Source organism: Camelus ferus, chromosome 12, assembly GCF_009834535.1.
Source record: "Camelus ferus isolate YT-003-E chromosome 12, BCGSAC_Cfer_1.0, whole genome shotgun sequence".
NCBI lineage: Eukaryota > Metazoa > Chordata > Mammalia > Artiodactyla > Camelidae > Camelus > Camelus ferus.
Genome location: NC_045707.1, coordinates 50,060,250 through 50,079,589, shown reverse-complemented (window position 1 = coordinate 50,079,589; position 19,340 = coordinate 50,060,250). Strand labels below are relative to the sequence as shown.

Genomic DNA, 19,340 nt, shown 5'->3' with positions numbered 1-19,340 from the left:
CTTTAAAAATTCAAGAAAATAACCTTCCAAGGAAATATCTTCCACACTGGGTAGTTCAAATTGATTGTATGATGACATATTTTATTAATCTTTCCCTTCAGAAAAAAATGTGAGGAGTGAAGAAGATTCAAATATGAAAGATAGTATTGTAGAAATGTTCCAAATAAATGAAACTTATTTTGGTCTATAGACTCTGGGGAAAACAACCTATTCAGTACCCCCATGAAAATAAACTTTGCATAATAATTGTAAACAACTAGTGCAAGGAATCAAACTGTGCTTCTTAACAAGCTATCTTTTAAAAAATTACTTAATGTGAACATTTTAAATAAGAATATTTCTAACAGATGACCAGATTCTTGTATTTTAAGAAAGCAATGGTGAAAACAATGTAATAAAATGGAATGATCAGACTAAAAGCAAAGTACAAATATTCTCACTCTATGACGTTATTGGCCAAATACCTCCACCACCATCAGCAGCATCACCATTATCCTGCCTGCATTTACTGAGCATCTATGTCCTAGAATGGTTCTTAACACTTTACCTGTAGCAACTCATTTACTCCTCAAAATAACCGTACAAAACAAGTGCTATTGCAGCCTCATTTACAGATGACTAAACCAAGGCAAGTAGAGAGGATCAGTAACCGCCAGTCACACAGGCAGGAAGATGTGAACCCGCCAGTCTGGCTCTAGAGCCAAACCTCTCAGCCACTCTGCTTAAGTCTCTGACAGAAAGAAAGGTTTCTTCTACTAACCAAATGAGAGCACAGGAAGTTCCGTGTGGCTTCTGTGTAACCACAGAAAGTTCTGAAGTGGAGGGAAACCACAAGGCAAATGCTCTTAGGAGGCTATGTGACTGGGCTCTGCCTGACAGGCTAACCGCCAGTCTATCCTTTAATAAAAACCAGTGTGTCTGATGTCATACCCTATCAGAGACCTTGAGGGGCTGATGGGGAAAATATCCGTTCATTAATTCATTCAAACACTTAATTGAGCACCTGCCAGCCCAGGCACTGGGCTCCGTCCTGGGTAACAGGAATATCGTGGTGAGTGAGATCGATAATACCCCTGCCCTCATGAGGCTTTCATTATAAGGAGAAGGATGGAGGGACAGGCACACAAATAATATTACTTTTAGATAATAAGAAAACAGTTTGTAACAAAAAGGTGCCAGTTTGTCACGAGAAGCTCCATAGAAGAAATAGGATTTTAAAACAACTTGTGAATATGGAAAAGAAGGTATCCTGACCAGCCAGAAATTCATCCTGGGCAGGGGGCTATAGCCTGGAGAAATTTCCCCAGCACTAGAGAAACGAAAGTAATGTGAGCTTCGGATAAGTGGAGAGGAGAGGAGCTGGCCGGGACGAAAGAAGCTGGTGCCCGAGGAGGGGGTGTTCCAACCTCCAGCTCTACACAACCCAGGGGAACTCAGGTAAGCACGCCACCCACTCTGGACACCACATTATAATCCCTGCATACACTCTCTGTGTGGTGTTTTTTTGTTTTGCTTTTTTTTTTTTTTTTTGCCTTTGGAGGGGCTGGAGGTTTGTATCTTCTTCTCCCTTTTATTTTTAATTGGATACACAGAAATGGGTTAGCACCAATAAAACAGGCTTCTCTTTGCCCTGACTTTTATCAGAAAAGGACAGTCCTCTTTTTGTCAGGGCTCAAACGATAACTAACCAGGTTATTAATTTTGAGACTGTTAAGAGGATATAAAATTTCTACCAAGACATTACCAATAAGTTTCTAACTCTCTAACTCAGTACCACCCAACCACTTTTTAAAACATCCAGAGAGTGTGTCACCGAGATGGACATTAACAACAGTGACTAATGGATCAGCAGACATGGACTGTCTGTAAGGCACTGGAGAAGTTAACTGAATTATTAGTCAATCCCTTCAAATATATTGGTACTCATTGGAGGAAAAAAGGAAAATCGTGAACTTTTTTCTAGAAAAACTGGTTTACATGTCCTTGAGAGTCACATAACAGGAGTTCTTTAACTTTGAATCTATGGAGTTCCTGAAACTATATATAAAGTTGTAGGTCCACATGCACAGTCATTGAGTTCTTCATTCACTAGTGAGACACACAGGTCCATGATCCCTGAGAAACTTTAAAGTGCTTTCATAGGAAATCAAAATTTCATTTGGATATTCCCTATCATCAGACCAAATATTCTATAAAAACAATATATACATACATGTGTCAAATCATCACAGAGTGCACCTTACACTTATATAAGGTTATGTGTCAATTATATCTCAGTAAAGCTGGGAGAAAAACAACAACAACAAAGGCACACAACCCCGACACCCACCAGACACGTAGCTGCATGGAGGAAGGGCTAAGCTTTCTGAGATGAGAGCTTATGACTCAAACCATCAGCCCTCCAAGCGGGAGAAGGAACTAGAAGTTTAACTTGGGAGGCAGACATGCCACATTTAGGAATTAGATATGGTCCCTGAGGACCAATCTGGATTCCAAGGGCTGATGGACATCTATTTAGCATCCAATATCAGCCATACCCACTGGCTCCAACTGTGTAGGGGAAAAAAAGAAAAAAGGAATTCAAGTAAGGGATAGAAAAGGAATAGTGGGGAAAAAATGAAAGAATGAAGGAAATACAGAAAGAATAATATTCTCCCCCAAAAACCCCCACAAAATCCCACATTTCTGGCCCTCAGGGCTCTGAGACCAGAGTAGGCACTGTTCGATGTCCCTTAAGAAACATATGGTTAGTAAGAGGTACTCTGAAGCCAGCAAATATTCAATAAGAGGGGAAAGCAGTAAAAAACAGTGAAAGTAAGACTGCTCAGTCAGTACCGAGTCCTGGATTCTAAGGCCAACTTTGCAACTGCCCAGCTATGCAACCTTGTGAAACTAAGAACCACCCTGGCCACTGTTTTCTATTTGGATAATGAGAGAGTTTGGATTGCATTCAGACCTAAAACTTTCATAGACTCATTAAAACAAAAAATTGGAAGTCTCAGAGTTTGCTTTGATGGGGTTTGGGGTTTATATACTGAAGGTGAAGTTCAAGGCAATAAGCAAAACATTTATTTTTTTTTTAAGTGTTGGTCAGCATTAGAAAGAAATCATCTGTTGAATGTAGTAACAGGATTCATTCCTGTAACTGCTGGGACACAAAATACAGATAAAAAGAGATATAAAAAGATTTAAGTATGGCACAAAACATGCTAATTACTTGTTGGGTCATTTACCATTTACGTGCCCAGACTCCTTTCCTGGGATCTCCACCCATAAGTACAACTGCCTACTAAGCGTTTCCTCTTGGATATCCTGGAGGCACCTCTGACTCTAAACTTGTTCAGATCTGAACTCATCATCGTCCTCTCCAGACTGCTCCTTCTTCAGTGTTCCTTTTCTCAGAAAATGGTTTCTCAAGCCAGAAACCTAGGAGTCAAGCTTGATTCCTTTCTCCTCCACTCACCACATTCCAATCCACTATCGGGCCCTGCCTCTTCAAACCTTAATAGGTCCTGCTGTCTTCTATTCTCCACAAGCAACAGAAGTGATCTTTAAATCTTAAATCAAAGTTTTCTGATTAAAACCCTTCAGTTTTAATTTCCTTTGGGAAAAAGTCTGACATCCTTACCCCTGCTTGCCAGGTCCTCCAGGATCTGCCGTCCTGTCTCTTCAACTCCATTACCTTACAATTCCTGGCACCACACCCCTCTTCTCTCAGGTCCTTCCCGAGCCCCAAGTGTTTCCGCACATGCCGGTCCCTGTGCTTCAAACACTGCTCCCTACTCGGCCTAGTTTAAAATTCCTAAGAGGACTTTACTGCTCCTTCAAGTCTCTGTTCAGGGTCAGTTCCTCAGGAAAAGCTTTTCTGAACTCCTCTCCCACAGAAGGTTTGCTCCCCAGTAAGTGTCTTAGAGTAAGCTCACTTACAACCATTCTATTTGCTCCCCTAACAGAATGTAAACTCCAAGAAGAGAGAAACCGTATCTGTCTTATTCAGTCTTGTATCCCCAGACACAGTCCATGGCACTGAGGAGGTCCTCAGTAAATATGCAGGGCATTTAAAAAGACTTTTTAAGGGAATTGGGACTAACAATGTTATAGCTAACAAAAGTTAATGTTTAAAACCTTTGCAACTTTTTGCACAACATGAATGTATTTAACTCCATTGAACTATATATTTGAAAGTGGTTAAATGGTAAATTTTATATTATATGTATTTGAGCAAAATTTAAAAAAATTTTGCAATTCAGATGATCAAAGATCACTTGTAACACTAGCAAAAATTGAAAATTAAGGTCAGATTTTCCCCCTAAAAATTAATGCTAAAAAACCAATAATGTTGGAAAAGTTGTCTCATTAGCATCTATTTTTGGCTGAGGACACCCTAAAGAAACATAAGTCATCTCACAATATATACTATTAAAAAAAAAAAAAACAGAGCTATAAAAATTTTAACTTTTAGAAAAATTCTTCTGCCACTAAAAAAATGCTGTTTTTCATCTGCATATGTAGGTATTTCAAATGACACATGTTTTCTTCATTACTCATTAAGGACAAATTGCTTGTTTAAAACAAAACAAAACTGGGAAATATAGTAAGTAAAAAAAAGCCCACAGTGCTATCACCCAACAAAGTCACAAAATGTTTTGTGTAAGAGAGGTACTTTATCTTTTGTTCATGTTTATTATAATCATGAATTCTGAATTTTGCTCCTCTTACCTCACACATAAACATGTTTCCATCTCATTATTTGCACATATCCCTCTTTCAATGGCTACATAGTAATTTAAATTTACTTAACCAGCTTTCTTTACTCGGAAAATTTGGTGATTTCCATTTTCTCATCATTATAAATTATGATGAAAGCAATATCTTTAAATACAAAGTTTTTTCTTTTGAATACAAAAGAGTATTTAGGGTAAATTTCCAATTGTGGAATCACTATAACAAAGACTCCTAAAATATTTTACAAATTAATTTCTAAAAAGACTATACTAATTTATATTTTGAAAGCATGAATATATCTCAATAGATGAGACACCTTAAAAATATTTCTGTGAATCGATATGCACGATCCCAAACAATAGTTAGTCAAACAAGAGGACACAGCTCTTCACCTCTTCTTACAGTAATGGGCACTATCTCTGTGCCACATGGAGTAAGTCTGGGCTCCAGGGACAACTCAAAATAAGCACTGGGCCCAGACAGACATAGAATTTTAATGACTTAAGTCCATGGCACATTTAAAATTCAAATACTAAAGGGAGAAATCACTGCTCTACTGACCCTCTACATTCATTTAAATATACTGTCCATGCATTGGGAGGAAAAGCAGTATCACTTAGACTAGTTTTAATGTTTAGTTGTTTAATTCATCTACAATTTTTGTAAATGTTTGGTGTGCAATAAAGATTCAACTGTATATTTTTCAAAATAGAAGTCTAATTATCTTAACTACATACTAAATAGCTACTTAATATTATCTTAACTACATATTAAATAATTATTCATCTACTTCCCCACTGATTGGAAATGCCATCTTTATCAGAAAACATATATGGGGTCTGCATCTAGGCTTTCTACAATCTATTTTCCTAATCCTGTACCATGATCACCATATTTTAATTCCTATAGTCTTATACTGTGTTCTGAGAGGTGGTTGGACAAGTTTCTTCCAATTTTTTCTTATCATTTTTTTCTTGGCTATTCTCGCACATTTAACTCATTCACAATGACTTTTGAAATTGGCTTGTCAATTTCCAGTAAATTCCTCAGGCAAAACTTCCCATTCTAGATGGGGGGAGTAATGATTATCAGACTTACTCCCCAAGCATAAACAATCACACAAGTCAGCAAAATATACAAAGCAACTGTTTTTAGTTACTGGAAAAGAGAAAGCACAGGGTTATGAATCTTAAGAGAGAAAAAACAAGTGAGAAATCCATCCTCGATTTCTACATAGGAGCATTTTTCAGACCATGGCATAAGGACGTAGAGCCCAAAGAAATAGCTGTAGTCTCACTAGGCAGAGGAAACAGGAGTCAGAATTCAGATCTGCTAAAGGGCTTGGCTGGAATTTTGAAGGCAGGGTAGAAGAGAGGAGCTCTGAAGAGCAGAAACCCCCCAAAATTTGCCTATGAGTCCCAATGAGTGGTCAATACAAACCTGCTTATGCACAAGGAAACAAGGCTTGGTAGAGAACGGAGACTGTGAGCTGAACAGAGATTCCCATGACTACACAGCACTGAGAGATGTTCAAGCTCTGAACAGATTTGGGTGAGCACTCCAGGCATTCAGCTGAGGCCTCAGAAAGGCCACTAGTACCATACAGCTCAACAATAAAGGCTACTCTAGATCCACCCTAAAAAGTCTAAATCCAACAAAATCTAGCTGGGCCAGGAGAAGTTAATTGTTTGCCAGAACAAAATTCAACATGTTTTAGAAGACAGAGTGATCCATACTCTCATACACTTAGCATACAACAAAAAATTAAAAAAACATACAAAGAAGCAAAAAACTTTGACCCAGATTTGCCATAAATGTTGGAATTGGCAGACAAAGACTTTAAAATAGTTATTATAAATATGTTCAAGGATTTAAGGAAAAGATGGGTGTAACGAGCAAGCAAATGGAAAATCTCATCAGAGAAATGGATAAGCTTACAGTGGATTGGACACTGCATGGACAAAAAGCACCAGTGAACTTGAAGACAGGCCAGTAGAAACTATGCAAACTTAAGTACAAAGAGGAAAAAAAGCTTGAGAAAATGAACAAAGCCTCAATAAATGGTGGGACGATAGCAAGTGGTCAAACATGAACTTGGAGTTCCAAAAAGAGATGAGAAAAAAATTAGGGTAGAGAAATAATATATGAAGAAAACACAAAATTTTTCCAAACATGATGAAAATATCAGTCCATAGATCCACACAGTCCAGTGAACCACAAGAAAAATATACAAAGCCCTGTCTAGGTTCATCATGGTCAAATAACTGAAAACAAAAGATTAATCACTAAAAACAAAAATCCTAGAGCAGGAGAGAAAGAAAACACACATTACATACAGGGGAATATGCTGCTTTCATATAAAAAACACAAACCAGGAATGATGTCTTTAAAGTGCTGAAAGAAGAATTAGCCACTGAAATAAAATTCTACATCTCAGCAAAAATATCCTCTAAAAAGGATAAACAAAAAGCTGAGAGAACTCATTACCAGGAGCCCTGTAATATTAGAAATAGTAAATGAAGTTTTTTAGGGTGAAGGGAAATGACATGAGATGGAAACCTGGATCTACACAAAGGAATAAAGAGTGCTGGAAAAGGTAAATATGGCCGTAAATATAAAAGCCTTTTTGCTTCTTATTTTCTTTAGAAGAAAATGGTTCCTTTATGTATGTGGGTGCATATCCTATGCAGAAGTAAAACTGTCAAGAGGTGGGTAAATGGAGATATATTTTTGTAAATTTTAACATTAGAATTTTTATAAGTTCTAATATTGTATATAGAATGGCATGAAATTAATTCAGGAATAGACTGTGATATGTTAAGAATGCATACTGTAACCTCTAGAGGTTCCCACGAAACAAAAATACAAGACAAAGAGAAAAGCTAAAAAGCCAATAGAGGAGAAAATAGGATACTAAGAAACACTCAATTGATCCAAAAGTAGTAAAAAGAAATAAACAAATGAAACAAATAGAAAACAAAGAGTGAGATTGTAGACTTAATCCTAACCATAGGACTAGTTACATAAATTCAAGTGGTCTAAGCACTTCAATTAAAAGGCAAAGATTTTCAGACCCAAGGACTTTAAAACAAAGTTACCGTCTATAGTTAGGTACATAAAATGCATCCAAAGGTTGAGAGTAGTTACCTGGAGCAGCAACCTCAAGCATTATGTGCAGTTGTGTGAATGACTTTGGAACACAGCCTAAAGGTGACTCCAGTATAATCCCTAGGAGAAAAAACTGGAACGTGAGTTCCAGTTAATAGCTGACATTATTTACATTTATGAACTTGTTTAATTTCCAGAATGACTCTATGAGGAAGGTACCCCTTAGTACCCATTTTATAGGGTAGCAGACTAAGGCCCAGAGGAGTTACGTCATATTCTCAGATCACATGCTAGTGAAACTAGCCAATTACACTGCACCACCTGAAAGACACCATGTCAACAGAGAGAAGGTGCCCAGCAACCGCCAGAGGCAAGAGCAATCGGCATGTCTCCAGCCAGCCCAGAGGAGACAGTACCTGACCAGCAGAACCGATCATGCAGTTTCCTTGGCAGGAATGTAATGTGGAGGAGGTGGGCCCATTGCGCTATCCTAACCTGAGAAAACTATCCACCAAGATTTTTTGAACAAACTTTCTTGCCTTAGTTCCAGAGCCCACTGAGCCCTGGTTCTGACTTTGTCGGCAGAGGAAGAAGGCTCTGACTGAGGCAGGCAAATGTTCCAGTCCCTCTGAAAGTTAGCGTCATCACTGTAAATGAGTAAACTGGGATCTGGCTCACATTTCAGACTCTCTAACACTTGTGAAGCCTGACTCCATTCCCCCTGAGCCTTCTCACCTCTGGGTAAAGAGCGAAGGCAGGACTTCTAATCCTTCAGACCTTTGGAAGAAAGTCCTAGGCTAGGATGACCTCATCAAAGTGAAGTTCTCAGGAAGCTGCACAAACACCGATAGCCTGGGCCTGAGTGGTCAACTAAGCCCTCTCAGCTCTCTTGGTCTCCAGCTGCAGTAAGATGAGCCAAGAAAAAAGATGGTAACAAATGAGTGACAAAGAACTCATGTGGTCAAGCGCGTATGTGGGAAGTTGCCAAAAAGATGAAATCCTTATTCATTAAATTTAACCAAATTATTTATCAAAGAACATTCCTCCAGAGGCCTCTGCAGAATTCCACATGAATCACTCATTCCAAACAGTAAGAACACAACTGATCAAAAAAATCCTCAGAACCACAAGGTTCCAGCAAGTTGAAGGCATTCCATTAAGACCAGGTGTGTGGAGTAGAAAAACTGTCGATCTCAACAGAGAAAACAAAAAAGTAGTGAAGCCACATATTCCCCATGCATAACATGTGTGTATAGCAGTTCTGAGTTTGATATTTAAAAATCCACAAAAATGACTCTTTTCTGAAGGAGCCCATGAAAACTCCCACCAAAGCCACCTGCACATTAGAGGTCAACCCTTCATCAATTCATTCAACCCACGTTTTTGCACCATTCCTCTGAGCCTTCCCCACCCTATACCTAACGCTCCGCAGTCTCTCTCTCGCTGTATCTGACTCTGAATTGGACACTCTCCCCTGACACCCACCTTACCAGCTCCCTCACTTCAGTCAACGCCACCTTAGCAGAGCTGGCTCCCCTGGCCGCTGTGTGTAAAAGAGCACCTCCCATCCCTGTTGCTCCATCCTGTTACCCTACAGTATCTTTCTGCAGAGCACTTATCACTGGTATATTTGATTACTGCCTGTCTCCCTTTGGTAGAGGGAGCTCCATGAGAGGAGGAATTCTGTCTCATTTGCTTTCTGTGGTACCTACAGAAAGTACAGCAGTCCCTGGCATGGGAAGACACAGCGAATGAAACACTTGTAATTCAAAGTCTAAAGGGAAGAGAGGCCTAAGCTGGCACAGCCCTCGCTAACAGGGCACTGTGGTGGCAGAAGGGAATCACAGCAGGCTCCGCCTGAGAGAACCGGAAATATTTCTCGAAGGAAGAGATGCAAAGCAGGATGGCGAAGGGAGGGTGGAAGTGGGGGCATCCCAGGCGTGAAGGGAACACACAGAGAGGCACAGAACGTACAGAGCATCGCACACTTGGGGAGCCTTGCGTAGCTGCAGTAAGGTGAATGGTGAACGGGACAAAAGACGAGGTTATAAAAGAAGACAGAGCAGATATGCCGGGACAAGTATGCCTGGGCAGGGAGTCACTGGGTGGTTTTCACCTGAGGAACTGCACAACCAGATCTGCATTCACAAAGGTCTCTTTGGAGGCTGTAGGGGAAAGGGAATAAACACAAATCTGTAGTCATGGAAAACATTTAGTTTACTGCCAAAGTCTTCACAAAGGATAATGAAGCTGAAAACCAAGGCAGTGCTGGGGATGGAGATAAAACAGGGACCATGACTGGATGCAAAGATAACTGCCACTTTCCCAAACTCTGCTTCACCATTATTTCCTTTGGAAAGCGCATTAAAAAAAAAAAAAAGTGAAAGGGAATTTTTTAAGGCTCATCTCTCTCTCTCTCACACACACATACACACACACACACACAGACACGCACACGCACGCAAGCAAATACTTCCAGGTATGGCTACATCCAGAAACCACACCACGTAACTAGACAGCAGTTTCTGTCTTCTGCCTTCACCTTATAGCTCCCCTCTCCTCTGAAAGAATCAGCATCTTTCTCAGGTCAGTTCTTTGTGCACGTACACAAAGCAGTACAGGTTTAAATAAGCCTAAAGGTAGCAATCCCACAACAAGAGCCTGTAGTTCCAACAAGACTCACTGGCTCTCATAGGACGGGGGATGCTCGGTTCCGGACGGCAAACCTGAGCTGAGCCTGCAGCTGGACTGGAGATGGGGCATTCTGGAACGTGTAGAGGGACCGTCGGGGAGGGCTGGCTCCTCAGGAACACTTGGGCACTGTTTCCAGAAAATAGGGAATAGATGCCAGGTAGACAGAGCACAAGGTTCCGATTTGCCACCTGCTCCCATCAGACAATGAGCTGCTGCCTCCTCTTCTCCTTCCCTCCCCTCAGTTTGGGGCTTGGAATGTCCCTGTGACTCTTCCTTACACAAGTCTAGGTCAGCGCCCCACCGCACACTTCCTTATCATCGTGCGTATCATCTTCCCATGGGACACATCCCTTCATAATTATTCGTATCTATTTTTCCATTACATTATAAGAGCTCCTTGAGGCTAAGGGTGTCTTTCATCTCCACGTACTTAAAACCCAGCACAGATATGTGGCACATATCAGGGGCTATGATTATTAAAGGAATGTTTTGAAATCCAAAACTTCACATTATTGACGACTTTTCAAACTTTCATAAGTTCTGTCTTACATTAGTGTTACTTTTTTCTTTTTAACGTTTATATTATACATAAAGAATTCAATACAAGGGCAAGGAATAAAGTATCTCCTAGCATTTAGTCCAGGAAAAATTTTCTCTTATCTGAACAACTTGATAGAAATTCTTCTTATTAGAAAATGAAACTATGTCAGCCACCATCATTCCATTAATACCCTGGCTGCAGGCCACTCAGGCTATATCTCCTCGTGCCAAATTTGCACTAACCAAGGTGACATGGCTCTAGATAGCACTGTCTCCCCATTCCCTCCAGTGACTGACGTATACATCGGTATGTCACTTATCATAAACCACTTCAAATTATTTTTGAAAGGAAATAGACATAGGACACTAATAGCTATTATTACTAGTCAGAATGCACATGGCATACTCTGTCTTGATTAGCTAAATCAACATTCGGTGCTTCTGCTTATGTTGAGCTCCCTGATGGACACATCCAGAGTTGGCACCTAGTAGGTGGGAGCTAAATGGCTCCTCCCAGAGCCGGCCCGGTCACCTGTACCTCTGTTGTCTGGGCCCCATCCACTGGATGATAGAGCTCTGCCTCCTCTTCATATTAACATCGTTTTATATATAAATACAAATGTTTTGACCAGCCTCTTGGGACAGTCACATGTTACTTCCTTGGGTAGGGAAAATTATCAACTCAAGTTACATAATGTATTTAAAAATTAAACAAGAATGAGATATCCAATGATGGTGACAAGGATGATGGCTAAGATTTATCTAGTGATTATTAAGTGGGTGTTCCATGCACATTTGCACATTTAAAGGCCATGACAACCTAGGTGGCAGGTTACTACTAACATGCTAATTTTACAGGTAAGAAAGCTAGGGTGTGAGAAGTTAGGTAACTTCCCCAAAGGTCACACAGCTAGTAAGTGGCGGGGCTGGGATCTGAACCTATATATTTAGGTTCCACGTCCGTGCTCGTAACCACACAGATACATGGCATGTACAGAAATAATACTGAGATGGCTGGAGTCAAAAGTAGCTGAGACCCTTAGAAGAAAAAACTACTGACTAAAAGTATGACCTTCTGTTTATCTTTTTTTTATTCTTCTTAGACTCATTAGCACAAATTATAATCAACCCCTCCTGAGCGATAATGTCCCACTGAGAACATAACAAGGGTAAGAGCACAACAAAGGTGAGCTGTCAGGCAAGACAGAGCTGGGCTCATAACCCCGCCCAACACATGCCAGATGGGGACACCCAGCGTGTTATGTCACACAGTGGGCACAAAGCCAGGTTACCGCAGGGTCCACAGTGTCCCCCCAGTGACTACCTCTGTGCCCGCCCCCTTCCTGTGAGAACTGTCTTCTCTCTCCACCAACAGAGCACATGGTTGGTGTGGCCCCTCCTCCCCAGCCAGGGCAGCTGGTCTCCGTTGGGTACCTGGATGAACTTGGACAATCACAGCATCTCACTCCTGGTGGAGGGATGGACACAGGGTCCTGGCTGAGTCAGAGTCACCCCCGGTACTTCTCTAACTGGAGCTGGGAGCAGCGTCCCCTCTCCGGTCACAAAGCTGTGAGGATGTCAGCCCAGAGTTGGTGGTGACCTCACACCAGAGTGTCTGAAAGACTGAAGCTGGCATTTGGGAAAGGGAGAGAGAGAGAGAGAGAGAGAGAGACGACAGCACTGGAGCCCTGGTTCTCGTCTCTCCTTCCCAACTCCAAGGCTGTGAACACATCACCAACTAGCCCCCTTAAGAAGTGGAAAAGAATTTCTTTGGGTTTTTAATCCGTTTCACCTAGATGAGCTCTAACTAACTCTTGAAACTCAGTTTTCTCATCTGCAAAATGGAGAAATTAAAACAACAGCTCTTCCCTCCCAGGCCGGCTCTGATGGTGAAATGAGATACACAGTCTTAGGGACTGAGGGCCCCACGGCTGTTTGCTGACATTCCTAACACCTGTCCCAACAGACTGCTGCCGAAGATTACGGAGTCATTCTTGGTTCTTCTCTTTCCTGTCACGTCCAACATGACAACAAGTACTGCTGGCTGTAACTTCAAACTACAGCTGACTCTTGAGCAACATAAGGCCTTGGGGCGGCGACCTTCTGTAAAGTCAAAATCCACATGTAATCAAAATCAGTCTGGCCTCTGAAGCCGAGGTTCCTCCATATTTGCGGTTCTGCATCCGCAGACATAACCAACTTTGGTTCGTGTAGCACACTGGTATTTACTATTGAAAAATCCACGTGTAGGTGGACCCTTGCAGTTCCAACCTGTGTTGTTCAAGGGTCAACCGTATAGATTATCTAAAATCCAACCACTTCTTGGAATCTCCAGGGCCACCACTCCAGACCAAACCCAGATGAGAACTACTGCAGTGGCCCCTCACAGCACCTCCTGGCTTCTGCCCTGACTTTTGACAGGCTGTTCTCCACCAGCAGTCAAAGCGATCCCACTAAAATGTAAGTCGGAGACAAGAACACGCTCCAGTGCATCTCATCACTCAGCGTGTCCATCATGGCTGTTCCTTTCCCCTGCCTCCCCCTGCTCTCTGCCACGCCAGCCTTCTCGCTTGTCCTCACACAGGCACCAGGCTCCCACTTCAGGCCTTTTACTCCTGTTCACTCTATGCAGGACTCTTCTTTCCCAAACAGCTTCAAGCCTCACTCCCTGCCCTCCTCGGGTCTCTGCTCAAAGGCCACCCTCTCTGTGAGCAGTCGCTGAACACCCTGTTTAAACCAGCAGATGCCTTCCCAGCCAGCTCTGTTTTTCTCCACAGCACTTACCACCATCTGACCTACCATCTCTAATTGCTTATTTGTTTATCGTCATGCTTCCCTCTCTAGAACATAAGCGTCATTTGAAAGCAGCGGGTTTTGACTGTTTTGTTTACTACTATTCCTGCCATGTAGCAGGCACACAATAAATATTTGCTGAAAGAATAAATGAATGAATGGATGAATGAATAAATTTGCCCTCAGTCTCCTTTTCTGGGGGTTGAGTGGTAAAACATGGACTTTAGCAGGAAAAAATGTCGAAACCATAGTGTGAGACTTGGCACTTACTTGGCGCAGCGCACCCAGTGCGTATGTCGGTACAAGGAATACAGGAAGCGCTGGCGATACATGTTCCATACTTTGATGGATTTGTCTTCGGAAGCTGTAGCTAGAAACTGCCCATCAGCTGAAAAGTCCACACTTCGAACTGGAGCTGTGTGAGCTTTAAATTCAGAGGACTTCCCTCTCCTGGAAATAAACAGTTTGATATTTATAACATTGGATTTGATTATAATCAATATCTAATCAGTATACATACTTTGAAACATAAAATAGCTTAACTCTTCTAAAAACTGAACAAAGTGTGAAAAGGCTGTGTTGTACTGTATTCCTCATCAGTGCTGTTTCAAGTTGGTTTTGTTAATTAAAGTCACAGCTGATACTTAATAAGAGAGACCCTGGTGGTCCTCACCCTAAAATGCATTTGCTGATTTTGTTTTAATTGGAAGCTAGGGAAATAATATTTTGAACACATCTCTAACATGCATTTTAAGTTGTTCCTCTAGAGACAGCAACATACAGCCTAAAGAACCTGCAACCTAGAAAAGCTAAGATTCACTAAATGAAGAGCTCTAAGGCAGTGTTTTCAAACGGGTCATGTGAAGTTGTGTGGACTGGCATTCTGGGTTGGGAAGGAGATGTCCTCTGTGTTATTTGCCTCCACACAGAATGTCCCTCAGAGATCTGACTTTCCTGTTTTCACCCACCAGGAATGGGAACTGAGACCCCTGGGGTGTAACTAAGGCCTCACTTACCCCTAGGCCCGATCTTACATTCACAGATAAAACAAGATAAATGGTAATAACATACTTCAGTACTCAACACCTTGAATTTTCAGATGTATTTTTTTGTATCTAGAAAAAAGAGAATAGTGAAAAAAAAATGCTGGAGAAAATACTGTGTGGTGTTTAAGGAGAAGCAACAGAAAAAATGTTGAAACAATTAGGGACAGGCTGAGAAACACTACTCCGCGTCAACGTTCCCAAGTCCCGAGGCGCTTTCACTTTATACTACATTCAGACCGAGCCAGTTTTCCATTCAGAGAGTCATATTTATACAGGTGACGCCTTATGGGGAAAATCACCATTACTGTTTGAAAAAGATCAGGCAGCAGAATTTGCAGAAGCCTGCAAGTTACCCTCAGCTCCTCCCCTCCTCCCCAACATCCAACAGGTCAGCAAACCTACTCAGCCACAGAGATACTGCTACGGGCTCCTAGACATCTTCTGAATCCCTCCTCTTCTTTCTACCCCAGCTATGCTTGCACTAAAGCAGATACACCCTCAATATCCTTCACCTAGATTACAGCAAAAGCCTCTTAACTGGTCTCCCTGCTCTAATCTTTTATCCCCCTCCGGTCACCTACATACTGCGTTTATAACCTTGCTAAGTGTGTAAATTCCAAGCGTGTCAATCCCAGTGTAAACGTGTCACAGGCTGCTCTCCAAGGAAAAGTACAACGCCCAAGCTCTTTGGCGAGACATCCTGCCACTGCACTGAACTTTGCGCATTTACAACAGTCACAGTGCTTCAGATATACCTGTGGCTTAGTACTTACTCCTTCTTAGCCTGACTATGCCCCCTACTCCCAAAGCCCCCTCGACTAACCCAGAGTCTTCACCGTCCCTCTCCGCTACATCTATTTTGCTTATTACATTGTACAGTACTTTTTAAAAAAATAGACCTGTTTCTCTCCTATAAAGCAGTAATTTTTTAGAAGACAATGGTTTACTCATCCCTAAAAGACTATCATTTAGCACAATGTCAGGCATATAAAGAGAGCTCAACACATTTTTGCTGAATTCTGCTGGGAAGAGTTAATACTTAAATGTTCTTAGGTCCAACCTGGCTTACCCTTACAGTGGTCTGTAGAAAGCAGAGGAGACTGTTATAAATCTCCACCACCTGTTATATATGGTATTACACCAGGACAACTAAAATCAGTATTTTTTTAAAACATAGGAGTGAGTATTCAGGGACTAGTTCAGGGAGGTTTCAAGGGAAAGTTCTGTGAATAGAATTCAGTAGAAGCCTGATTTTAAGCATGAAGTCTAGAGAAAATAAACAGAAGGCTTGGCACCTGCTTTGACCAGGAAGCCAAGAGACAGTCAGTATCACGAAGATCTGCCCTGATCTCAGTGCTGCCCTCCATGCTCCAGGAGGCAGTCCTGTTTGCCTTCTTTCTGAAAGCCCCTCCTCCACCTAGAGACTGCCAGATACAGATCCGGTCTCAACAGGAAGCATTTAAGAAACCAAGATAAGACTGCATCGTGTTCACTGTGCTGGTGCTTAGCAGATTTCCAGTTCCTCACCCTGCCTTAACTTTCCGCCTCCCACACAACGACCTGCCCTTTCTGCCCGAATTCTCTTGACTGCCCACTGGGGCAAGCACCAGGCCACACCTGCTTCCCACCTGGCTCCCACTCCTTTCCTAGCCTGCCAGCCACCAGCCGTGGTATGCATTCACCTGCAATTCCCGTCATGCCTGTGCACACACCACCACTCCCCCACCACAGGATGTGGACTCCACCGACTGCCCCTCCCTTTGAATCTCTGCAGGCGGTGTCACTTACTTTGACCAACAGGGTGTGGCAGAAGGGACACTGTGCAAGTTTCAGGTCCAGCCTTTAAAAAGTCTAGCAGCTATGGCTTTTACTGTCCTAGATCTAGCTGCCACGCTGTAAGGAAATCCTGCTGCTAACGGAGAAAGGGCACATGGAAAACCAAGGCATCCCAGCAACAGCCAGCACCACAGCTGCAGGCCTGTGAGTGAGGCACTGGACCTGCCAGCCCAGCTGCCAGCTTTATGGGGCTGTGTGAGGAATAACCAACACCAACAGGGCAGAGGAAACCCACAAAACTGTGAGAAATGATAGTTATTTTACTAAGCTACTAAGTTCTGGGGACTGTTAACACAGCGACAGACAACTGATTCGTCAGTCTCCTTCTCATCGCCATGATCCACTACTGCCCTGGCCCCAGTATGATATGATTTAGAAAGAGGAACCACAGACAGCGACACAAGCCTAACTGCTGCACTTTAATTGGCCAGTACAATTTAATAATTCAGTGTGCTTTTAGCTTATCTACCCTTAGGCAGTTTATTCACCGAGATTTCCTTGAATTAGTAATGGGAGACTGAGGCATGCTGTGCTGAAAACGGTAAACCACTGGTCCTAAATTCCCAAGGTTAAGGATCTTAGAAAATACCTTCCCTTACAATTCCTTCTACATTGCCCTCTGCACTGTCATGATAACATGTCGCATCTCCTCAATCGCTTTTGCTACCTCGAGATAATGTTCAGATTTCTCAGCACGGAGTTTCCCTTGGGTAGTGGCAGGGGAAAAAGTGTCCACTGGCAGGAAAGTGCCCTGGGAACTTTCATTCACTCAGGAGTGCCTCAGCCTGTTCAGTCATGTACCACAAAGCAAGTCCTGCCACTGTGGAGTGAAGGAAAATGCTTGTTTCTTAATCTCTAAAGTCTTGATGGGGGGAAATTATATGACATGTGGGATTTGTTCTAAAGACACGTACTCCAGGAAAAAAAGAATGGGGGTAGAGGAGGAACAGATAAAACAAGGTTGACAGAACACTGGTAACTGTTGGATCTGGTTGATGGGTATGGTGGGGAGGGAGCTGCCAAGCTATCCATTCCACTTTCATGTATGTTTGAAAATGTATATAATTAAGAGTTTAAAAACTTTAAAAAAAACCATGGCTCGATAATTGCTTAAAATAGATGGGTTACCAGCTGGGGTTTGAAAAGACTCTTACAGAGAGCTTTGTTAGGACAGGACAGGACCATACGCAAATGCCATGGGGTTCATACATTTGTCAGAAACGTTCTTTAACAAGAAAATTCTGGAGGCCAAAAGTGAATGATATGCGTCTAAGAATTCTGGCACAGGGGTTTTTAAAGGTTCAAAGAGGTTCAAAGTCCCCTAGAGGATCCACGAATGGGCAACAGTAGGTTAATAAACTGTAAATATTTGGTTCCACAGACCAATGTGTGTCTCTGGGGAGAGGATCTAAAGCTTGTATCAGGTTTATGAAGGGGTTGATAACCATCACCCTTCCTAAACATGCTCCCCCCAAGAAAAACGCCTTAAGACATATTAGGCATATTTCCACAGTTAGAAATAGTTTCCAAATAGAAGACATAACTATGAGTTAAAGATAAGGACAAAAATGTTATGAAATAGTGTGACTTTATGACAAGGGCAGTACACCTTGGTTGTGACTAAGTATGAGCAGGTAACTGGAGGGTTAGGCATTCCAAGAAGGGCATAAGGAACAGCCAGTCTCCAGTTTTCCCTCTCATTCCTAAATTCAGAGCATGTTAGATGTTTCTTTGTTTCTCTTACTTATCAGGAATCCAGAGTCTAACAGTTCTGTCTCTTGAAGCAGATGCCAGTAAGTTTCCAAGCGGAGAAAACTGCACGCTGGTTACAACATCCTTGTGACCCACGTATCTGAAAGCTCTAGCTTGCGGCTTGAAATTCCATAGCATGAGAAACGTATCCCAAGAACCAGTAGCTATCAAGAAACAGAAGAACAAAACCACTGTGTGTTAAAAAGCAAAGTAGGCATGTCTCATTACAATGGGCAGCATATCTAATAACCAGACATCCAGGCAACAGAGGGGCTGGGGGTTGTAAGTCTGACAGGTAATGGCAGAAATATTTGTAAAAGAAACCCAAAGCCACATCACTAATATGTAAGCCTCGTTGCGTCCTGCGTAGTCACACAGCAGGATTACTGGCTCCTGTTTTGGTTAGAACTCGGTGACTATTCACTAGAAGAAGACAGCACAATATAACAGAGACATAGGACTGGGAGTCAGTTCTGTCTCTCACGGTGACTGGGAAAGCAACTTACCTTCTGTGTCATACGGACGGAATGCTCTTCCTAAGAGGGCTAAATGACATGACTTTAAAAAACTGTGTATGTGGACACCATTTCACAGTTCCAGAACAGTCATAATAACAGTGTAAAGAACAGTAATATACTCATTACCAGACCCACCTGTTGTTACTATTTTGTGCTGTTCGGTTTATAATTTACTCCCGTGCTCACTCTCTCTTTCTGCACACAAGCGTGCATGTGTGCGTGCACACACGTACACAATTTTTTTCTTCCCGCACCATTTGGGGGTAAGTAAATACATCATCATGGCACCTTTATTCCTAAACACTTAAGTGTATTTTTCTAGATAAGA

The 19,340-nt window shown here is 42.0% G+C and overlaps 1 protein-coding gene across 1 annotated transcript in view; it reads right to left on the bottom strand.

Moving 5' to 3' along the window:
* Nucleotides 1-19,340, bottom strand: part of POC1B (POC1 centriolar protein B) — an 85,592-nt gene that overhangs the window by 45,083 nt on the left and 21,169 nt on the right. The window contains 2 exon segments of the mRNA XM_032493646.1: nt 14,131-14,310; nt 18,487-18,658. Coding sequence (XP_032349537.1) covers nt 14,131-14,310; nt 18,487-18,632 — 326 coding nt within the window. The 5' untranslated portion in view covers nt 18,633-18,658.